The 10,357-nt window shown below is 42.7% G+C and overlaps 1 protein-coding gene across 1 annotated transcript; it reads left to right on the top strand.

Moving 5' to 3' along the window:
- Positions 1 to 439: 439 nt before the first annotated feature.
- On the top strand, positions 440 to 7,224 carry LOC139550720 (exocyst complex component 3-like). Its single transcript, XM_071361817.1, has 13 exons — positions 440 to 595; positions 1,113 to 1,277; positions 1,432 to 1,651; positions 1,785 to 2,466; positions 3,984 to 4,101; positions 4,305 to 4,430; positions 4,667 to 4,767; positions 4,910 to 5,020; positions 5,107 to 5,248; positions 5,355 to 5,477; positions 5,621 to 5,782; positions 6,236 to 6,357; positions 6,536 to 7,224. Exons 2-13 carry the CDS (start codon positions 1,134 to 1,136, stop codon positions 6,738 to 6,740), a joined length of 2,256 nt encoding a protein of 751 aa, XP_071217918.1. The 5' UTR covers positions 440 to 595; positions 1,113 to 1,133; the 3' UTR covers positions 6,741 to 7,224.
- Positions 7,225 to 10,357: the final 3,133 nt, after the last annotated feature.

Below are 10,357 nucleotides of genomic sequence, written 5' to 3'. Positions count from 1 at the left end.
TCAGGAAGGATTACAGTCATACAAGTTTCAGATATCAATTAAATTCAATAGGCATCTAACATAGAATATTACGCTATTTAGCACATTAATATCATAAAACGGATAATAGTCTTATTTGAACACTGAAAACAATATTGTTTTCAGTGTTCAAATAAGACTATTATCCGTTTTTTTTTTAATAAACAAAATAGTATCATCTGTTTTATAATTTCATTGTGCCCCAAAAAATTACATTGTATGTTAGATGCCTATTGAATTTAATTGATGCTGGATGCCGGTGTAGAAAGCGATGCTATTTATTATGAGAATGTGTCTGCAAATAAACTCTTTGCATTTAGTGCTTAGTACAGTCGGGGAAATAAAAAACATTTTATGCGCCTACACATAGTAGCTACTGATCAAAGGGATCATAAAATGAAGTTTTGAGAAATGCATATTCTGCCAAAAACTGCACACAGATGATCCTCTCGAGCGCGCTGCAGTCAGCTGGGCGGCGCTCGGGAACTGTCAACCAGGAAAAGCAGTTGGTGGTGTTGGAATTAATATCATATTAATCGAACGACTTCTTACTTATTCAAACCGATTATTGGAGTTGGTAAGATATTGGATTTGTTCATTTTACATCTCAAATGTGTTTTGTACACGGGATAGCGTTGTGTTTACTGATTGGCCGTGTGTGTCCTTCCTCTCGTCGACCTCGGTAACGTTAGTTAGCAAGCTAGTTGTCTTGCTAACGTTAGCTAGTTTGGCTGCTAGATGGCAAGCCTACCATGATTGCAAATGGGCCGCTGCTTGCTAGGTAGTCAATAGTTACTGTACTCCAGTAAAATACATTTTATGAGAGACAGTTGTCTTTGCTTCCAGCTTGTAGTAGCTAGCTTACGTTTTGCTGACATTTTATACCAGAAATATTAAGTAGCATTAGCCAAGGCTGCTAGCGTTAGCGAGTAGGCTAGCTAGCTGTTGGTCTAGCTAACGTTACCCTGCTATGCAATGAGCACCCGCCCCACACACTCAGTACCAACGGATTAATATCAACAGGGCGTTTCAACATTTTGGTCGTAATCACAACTTGTAAAATTCAGTTTCGTGAACATCTTGATCTTTGATAGACACAACTTGCCGTCGTTGTCATGGAGGAGACGAACAGGGAGGCTGTTGCTACGGCCGTGCAGAGAGTGGCAGGGATGCTGCAGCGCTCGGACCAGTTGGACAAAGTGGAGCAGTACCGCCGGCGAGAGGCCCGCAAGAAAGCTTCAGTAGAAGCCCGACTGAAGGTAGAAAATGATGACTCTGAGAAGACATAATACATTCTGTACTGCCCTATTATTCATAAAGCCCTAACTATTGTCTGAATGAGAGCTGTATATTTATTGTAAATAGGTGGCTCTGGCCTGAAGCACCTTACATGGTCTGTATCACTCTCCCCAGGCTGCCATCCAGTCCCAGTTGGACGGGGTCCGCACAGGTCTCAGTCAGCTCCACAATGCCCTTGGGGATGTAAAGGACATCCAGAACTCCCTGGCAGACGTTAGTAAGGACTGGAGGCAGAGTATCAACACTATTGAAAACCTCAAAGATGTAAAAGACGCCGTGGTCCAACACAGTCAGCTTGCCTCAGCCGTCGAGAACTTAAAGAATATCTTCTCAGGTACGCTACACAACTACATACCTCAGAGATACCACTTAATTAGAAACTGTTATTGTCTCGCTGTGCATTTGTGTAATTACTGACTGTATTGTTACAATATATTATTCATGTATATCATCCCCTTCCTGTGCAGTGCCTGAGATAGTGGCAGACACCCAGGTGCTGATAGAGCAGGCCGAGCTGCTAGAGGCCCACCGTAAACTCATGGATCTGGAGTGTTCGCGGGACGACCTCATGTACGAGCAGTACCGAATGGACAGCAAAAACACTCATGACATGAACCTGATCCGCAACTACTTTGGCGAGGTGCAGGGCCTATCTGACGATCTGGCCAAGCAGCTGTGGATGGTGCTGCAGCGCGCCATGGGAACGGTGCGCCGCGACCCCACCATGCTGGTCTCAGTGGTGCGCATCATTGAGCGTGAGGAGAAGATCGACCGGCGCATGCTGGACCGCAAGAAGCAGACAGGCTTTATCCCCCCGGGCCGGCCCAAGAGCTGGAAAGAGAAGATGTTTGAAGTGCTGGAAGGCACAGTCACCACGCGCATTGAGGGCAGCCAGTCGGTGACGCGCGAGGCAGACAAGATGTGGATGGTGAGGCTGCTGGAGATCACCAGGAAGTACGTACTGGACGACCTGATTGTGGTGAAGAACCTGATGGTGCAGTGCTTCCCACCACACTACAACACCTTCGACAGGTTCTTTAAGCTCTACCACAACGCCGTGTCCATGCGGGTGCAGGAGCTGGCTGCAGAAGACCTGGAGGCCAATGAAATTGTGTCCCTCCTCACCTGGGTCCTCAACACATACAAAAGGTATCCTGTCTTGGCCCGTGTTCACTGAGTTTCAAAGTAGGAGTGCTGATACAGGATCAGTTTTGCCTTTTAGATAATAGTGAATAAGATTATATGGACAGGGGGAGCCTGATCCTAGATCAGCATGCTTTTTGAATATAGGTGAGGCTCTGATCTTCCATCTCTGTGACTGCTGTCGCATCAGTGATAACTGGGCATCAGTCCAATCATAGCTGAGTGCAATATGCAGGAGTTGTAGTACATTAGCTCTGTGCTGCTGCAACCAGTTTAGGCTGCTGAATATCTTTATGGACCTTGTTGTCATAGTTATACCGTTCATTTCATTGTAGGAATATCTTGTTTGAATTTACAATGTGAAGAGTTGAACACTAAGGAGAGAGAAGAGGAGATATTCCCATTGTAAAAATGTTGGCCGGCACCATTTTAACCTCTCTCCTCATGTGTCTGTGGAGAGGTAACTTGTGTCTGTGTGGAGAGGAAACTTATTTCACTCTCTGTCAAAATCATTAAAATGATATAGGGGAACATAGTCACGGAAATACTGTTGTACTCTCCTTATATGGGAGGGACTTGTAAGTGCTGCAAAAAGCCATTAACTCAATATTTAAAGCTAAAGTCCCCAGGCATGTGAGGTAGGGCATGGCATGTGATTTAAGCAAAACTGGTGTGGATAATCCAATGAATGCACATCGCATGCAACAACAGAATTGAACAGAGAAAGATTAATGAACAGCTAGCTCCCTTATGCACATTCAAAACACAAAGAACTAGCCTTATATCCAATTATGACTTGAGCATCAGCCTGCTGTGCATTAGGCTACCATGGAAACCACAACCACCGATTGGCTGATGCTGTTTAATTATAGATATTCACTCAAATTTTCTGTGAATTTGTGTGTGTTTCTGAGTACGTGTGTTTATGTGTGACTGCTTGTGAGTAGCCTATATTTAGGGGTATCTGTATATCATTTATATTCAGGCATTGCCATATGTCAGGGATCATCAACTAGATTCAGCCACGGGACAATTTTTTTTATTTTTCTGGAGGGGATGGTCGGGAGGCCGGAACATAATTACAAATCATTTGTAGACTGCAATTTGTCCACAAGAAGCCCAAACGGATATAATGTTTGATTAAAACATAGTCATTTCAAACCTTGCTTACATTTGTATATGATCACGTCTCTATTATGCGTGCGAATACTTGGGAACAGATGTCTTAAATTAAAATCACTTGGAGCTGATTTCTTGGTGTTTTTACAGTCTTAAAATGTCTGACAATAAAAATTCCACATTGTTTTGCTCAAAAAACTTGGGGGGGGGAAATAAAACCGCCAGCCGCCAGTTAGGGAACTCTGCCGTATGTGCACAAGCATGCCATGGTGTGTAGGTCTGTCTGTAGCTGTCTGTCGGTCTGTTACGTTAAAAGACATGCAACATATGAATTTCCACGAACAGTATAGTACAGTCAGGGTTCTCTTACAATATTCCCACACCCCACTGTGTTTGTGTTCCAGTGAGGAGATGATGGGTCACCCAGAGCTGCTGACAGAGTATGACATCAACCTGATGGATCCTCTGCTGCCTCAGGAGGTGGTGGATGAGCTGCTCAGCAAATACCTCCAGACCTTCACTGTAAGTCCAGACAACACACTATGATAACAGTGACATACTCTACGACAGCTCTTGTCAGATATACAACCCAGTCTCTGCGTCTGTAAACCTGGATTTGTCATTTGAAGTCTTTACAAGGGAATCCGCCTTTAATGAAATGTTTCATGAATTGTTAAAGACAAAGGTAACAGGGCTCTGGCTGACCCTCTCTCACCCTTCAACAGTCCAACATCACTGGCTGGCTGCGCAAGGCTCTGGAGACAGACAAGAAGGACTGGTTTAAAGAGACCGAACCAGAGGCAGATCAAGACGGGTACTACCAGACCACCCTCCCTGCCATCGTCTTCCAGGTATAACCAGTATCCACCTCTCTGGGGCATCACCCTGAGACCAGTTGTGGGTTAGAGATTAAGTGGACTAGTTGCTACTTCAGTAAGGTTACTATACCAGACAATGTGTATATAACAAAATGGGGATCTTAGAATTGGCTGAATAAATACTACAGTGAGTCACTAGTGTGTACTTTTAAGTCTATTGGAAGGGGGGGGGTCATCATCTGACGTGTTTGTTCTGCTGTCCTCATCAGATGTTTGAGCAGAATCTCCAAGTGGCAGCCCAGATCAATGAGACATTCAAAGAGCAGGTCCTGAAGCTCTGTTTAAAACAGATGAATTCATTTCTCGTCAGGTAACAAGGGTTTCATAATGTTGTGTTAGTAATTGTGTAGTGTTTAGTCGTTTACATTGATGGCAGTAAAGGTGCATTACAAATCATTCCATCCCTGATATACTGTATTTGACATCTACAATTGTCTTGTATTTCTGTTCAGGTACAGGGAAGAGGCGATTGCCTACAAGGAGAACCACTTGAGAGACCGGCAGCTCCCTCAGTGCTACGTCCAATACATGATCGCCATTATAAACAACTGTCATACATTCAAGTGAGTCCCATTGAGATTTCTCTGTAAATATTTCAGTCTCTAACCTAATGTGGCTAATGTGTACCTAACCATACCTCTGCCCCTAGGGAGTCTATTAACAGTCTAAAGAAGAAATACTTTAAATCTACGGAGTCCACCCAGAATGATGCTGCCATAGAGAAGACCCTGAACGACGTGGCCAAAGATGGCTGCCAGTTTCTATTGGATGAAGTCTTCCTAGATTTGGAGGTCAGAACTTAGTCTAATATTTAAAGACTGTCAGAATGTTTGCCATGAATCCGGTTATGTTGTATGTAGATTTTGTGGTAACATTCTATGGTTTTGATTTCTACAGCATCATCTCAATGAGTTGCTGACCAGGAAATGGTTGACTGGGACCCATGCAGTGGACACTATCTGTGTGACAGTCGAGGATTACTTCAACGATTTCGCCAAGATCAAGAAGCCTTTCAATACGGTACATGGCGAAATCAATCAATTGATATCATCATATCAAATGAAAGGCTTGGCCAATTGATTGATATGGAGAAATCCATACTGAGAGCAGTTTGTCATGTACATCCTGTGTATGTGACTGAGTGTGTTGTGTGATATGTTTAGGAGATGACCAGCGAGGCCCATCGCAGGGTGGTGGTGGAGTATATCAAGGCTGTGATGCAGAAACGGATCACCTTCAAGAATGCAGATGAGAGGAGGGAGGGAGCAGACAGGATGATTAAGGAGGCTGAGCAGTTCAAGTTCCTCTTCAGGAAACTCACTGCTGTGAGTGGTTTTACGTCAAATCTTCCAGTAGCAGGTTTTTCCCCCTAAAGAAATCTGGATTAGAAACCACTAGCATCTTGATACCTTTTTTAGTCAATTATAACCCTGGTCCTCCAGTACCCCAACAGTAACGTGTTTTGTAACCCTGGACAAGCACACCTGATTCAACTAGTCAACTAATCATCAATCCCTCATTGAGCTGAATGAGGTGTGTTTATCAAGGGCTACAAAGAAACTGTGTACTGTTGGGGGGACTCCAGGACCAGGTTTGGGAAACACTGAATTAGAGTCCTAAATTCCCTGACTCTTGATGTTTTACTGTACGTTTCATTCCTTCAGTCATTTGATGTAATGAAGACTACTTTTCTCTGATAATTTCATCCACTGTTACAGTAATTAGTATATATAGTGTGTGTTTTGTAATGCTTTAAGTTATTGTCTCTCCTCTTCCAGGGTGAGGAGACTGACCGGCTGTGTGATGCCATCGCTGCTATAGCCGAGGTGTTCAAACTCACAGACCCCACCCTGCTCTACCTGGAGGTCTCCACGCTGGTGTCCAAATACCCTGACATCAGGTCAGATCATACCCCACTGAACACACAGGCTAGATGGGTATCATGGTTTTCGATAGAACAATTTTGTCTGTAGAAATTACTTCAGTCGTATACAATGTTTCGTTACTACTATAGATTTTCTATGATAGCCATTGCTATCAAAGGTGTCTGATTGTGTCTGTCCTCTGTTGGCCCATAGGGAGGAGCACATCGTGGCCTTACTGGCGATGAGAGGGGATGCCAGCCGAGATATGAAGCAGATGATCATGGAGACGCTGAACCAGAATAAGCCTACCTATGCTGGGATCACCCAGCCCATCTTCAAGGACATCACCATCCCCACCGTGACCATGACCTCCATGTCCTCCTCTATGGCCGCCACTGCCAACAAACTGCTGAAATAAATAACCATTCTGGAGAAAGATGGAGAGATACATCTGGGTCGTATTCATTAATGCACAACGTAGCAAAATGTTTTGCAACAGAAAACGAAACAAGCATTCCTTGTTGGACAAGTTCGGATAGCCCCTCCCTGTTTCAGTTGTTTTTTGTTTGGTGCCTAGAGATTACGACCCTGGCTCACAAGGCACAAAGAAAAGAGACTGCAGAAAATCACCGAATCCAGATTTGTCACTTTTTGCACTTGTGAATCCGATTCCACTGACATCCGATGAAAGGCTTGGACTGTAGTCCTTGAGGATCTGTAAGCGTATGATACTTGATGAAACAACCGTCGAACACTAACAAGCGGTTTTGTTACTGAAATGGGAACTCACCACCCACCCCTCCATGTACAATGAACAGAAATTGTTCCAGTAAGAAACTTTGTCAGTGCGTGATGCTGAATGTCTGTTAGAACATCTATTAAATAAATCCTTTCCCCTGTCAGTCTGTTTTCCTAATTTACTCTTCTGTCAGGGAGAGGTGTTAACACGCTGAAACATGCCAAACTACTGCACAGTGCACTCACACATGGAAACCCTGAATTGGTTGGCTGAGCTCATTTGAGGCTTGGTGTGAAAAAGCTTCAGTTAAGACATTACTTTGCAGAAGCACCTGTCTGCCTGCCTTACTGCATCCTTCCTCACAACAATACGATCGAGATCTCCTTCATTAATCTTGCTCTCTCTCCGTGTGTGACTCTGTTGCAGCATGTTGCCTCTTGATTTAAGAGGTATGGGTACTCTCCTCTTTCCCTGCCTGTGTAATATCTCTAAATGTTTAATCAGGCTGCACGCTATCTGTTGTGACTAACCGAGCAGCGGAAGGGGAAAGGCACAAACAGCCAGAGGGGACACTTATCACCCTGGGTCGGGTAGCACAGCCTAGTGGAAGGAGAGGGGGGACCACAGTGACAGCTGCAGGGGAGGGGTGGGGCCAGTTTTTCAGTGGTAGTCCCATCAGAATGTTGCGTGACCATTCATAATTATTATGGGCTCTGTCCCATTGGCTCTCTGTGAGCTTAGAAACACCCACTCCAAGCTGTGATTGGGGGTAGCTTTGTGATATTGAGATTTAAATGTCACTTGTATACTTCCATTAGAATTAAAATGAGGTTGTCCCAAACTTAACATTAAGTTTACAGTTGATACGGGATCAGGTATGATGGGGATACTAAACATGTCTTTCCGTTTCCTCCATATGCTTCAGTGTGTTCCAATGAGAGGGCTGCGTTTGCCATGCTGTGACTGGAAACAAGACCATGCAGAGCTGCAGCTGACTGGAGCACGCAAGCCTGTGCTCTTGCATGGCACACGCATCAGCAACCCGAAACCCTGGATGACATACACGCCGGGTTCAAACGAGACTACTGGGCCGAACGTTGCCGATAAAAAGGCTATGAATAGAGCTGATGTGATTCTTTACTCTACATAGCTTACTTCTATCTGAACGTTACATCCTGCTGAACGCGCCCCTGGCAGCTCTATCACGGAGTCATCAGTCACTCAACTGATCCACCACTCTTCCTTACACACAGCGCCAATGGCTGGCTACTAAAACCTTGCTTTGACTTTGGAGTATTCCAAGAAAAACTCCTAGTGCTAACAGTATACTGTGTCTGGTCAACAGGGTTTCACTGGCTTCAGTCATGATCTAAATAGGCTACAGCAGATGAATTTAAGTGACAGAGGAAGCATGCGCAATGCATTTGGTATACAGACTACATTTTCAATGGTTGGCAGGACGATTCTGTTTTCTGCTTGTTACATTGAATTGTTGCCCAATGTAGTGAAATAAGTAATAGCCTTAGTTATATCTATATGTCTCTGGCTTACACATTTTACTATGCTCCATAAATCTGCACAGAATACTGAATATATAGGATTATTCTGAGATGAAATAAGATTTCTTCCTCTAGACATTGACGATTTGATATAGTTCTATGCAATGTTGAAATACAGAAACCCCTCTTTCTGATCAGTATTATTTTCAACCTGGACTCAATATCAAAAAAAAATAAAAAATACTACTACTATAAATACTGTTCTCATCAAGTACAAATTCTTTAAGTACAACATTGATATTTACACTTGACATACACTGCCACCTTCTGGCTGGTGACTGTACAGTACAGAATTGATTTGACCCGGGACAAGTGAAAAACATTAATGCAATAGTAAATAGTCAAAAGCATTGTTCAATGGAGATAACACTGAAAAGACCTTAGATATTCAAAATCAAAAGATAAAAACGCTGAAGACTTTATTTTGCATACGGATATACACTGAACAAAAATATTAATACAACATGTAAAGTGTTGGTCCCATGTTTCATGAGCTGAAATAGAAGATCCCTGAAATGCTCCATACACACAAAAAGTTTATTTCTCAAGATTTTGTGCACCAATTTATTTACATTCCTGTTAGTAAGTATTTCGCCATTACCAAGATAATCCATCCACCTGGATTATGTCAGGTGTGACATATCAAAAAGCTGATTAAACAGCATGATCATTACACAGGTACACCTTGTGCTGGGGACAAAAGACCACTCTAAAATGTGCAGTTTTGTCACAATGCCACAGAGGTCTCAAGTTGAGGGCGCGTGCAATTGGCATGCTGACTGCAGGAATGTCCACTAGAACAGTTGTCAGAAAATGTAATGTTCATTTCTCTACCTTAAGCCGCCTCTTACGCCGTTTTAGAGAATTTGGCAATGCGTCCAACCGGCCTCAACCGCAGACCACGTGTATGGCATCGTGTGGGGGAGCGGTTTGATGATGTCAAAGTTGTGAACAGAGTGCCCCATGGTGACGGTGGGGTTATGGTTTGGGCAGGCATAAGCTACAGACAACCAATACAACTGCATTTTATCGATGTCAATTTGAATGCACAGAAATACTGACGATATGCTGAGGCCCATTTCTTTTAAGGTATCTATACATTAGGGCCAAATGTATTTATTTAAATTGACTGATTTCCTCATATGAACTGTAACTCATTAAAATTGTGTTTATTTTTGTTCATTATAGTATGGGTGTCTCACCATATAAAAAATATATAAACTTAGCTGTTTGATTGCTACCAACTTAACAGAAAAAGATTCTGGCAGCTTAATTTAGCACAGGAAGGAACTATTGCATTCTTCCCTTTCAGCAACTACATGTTAACATTTAGTAATACAGTAATCGCATCAGAGGTAACACTACCTTAATCTACAGCACATCATCTTTAACTATAGAAAAGTTAAACAAATACAACCCAAAATTGATAGTCTATTTTTCCTCTCAACTTTAATGTTCTTTATCAAAATAAAGATATTAATTAAAATAATGTCAACAACTAGGCCTCTGAAATCCAATACAAAATGCTTAAAAAAAAAAACTGAAAAGCAGCGTACAGAAAAACAGAGGATAAGTTCCACTTTATAAAACAGTGATTTTACCTGAATGTCATTTCAAATAGTTCACATATTTTTTGCCTGTGTGGAAAACAAAACAATCCACCTCAACGAACAGTGAAAGACAAGTGGCTTTCAAACCCACCAACAACCGTGTTACCTTTTTTCTAATACAGAAGTT

This window comes from Salvelinus alpinus, chromosome 23, assembly GCF_045679555.1.
Source record: "Salvelinus alpinus chromosome 23, SLU_Salpinus.1, whole genome shotgun sequence".
Taxonomy (NCBI): Eukaryota; Metazoa; Chordata; class Actinopteri; order Salmoniformes; family Salmonidae; genus Salvelinus; species Salvelinus alpinus.
This window is presented reverse-complemented; position numbering and strand designations above follow the sequence as displayed.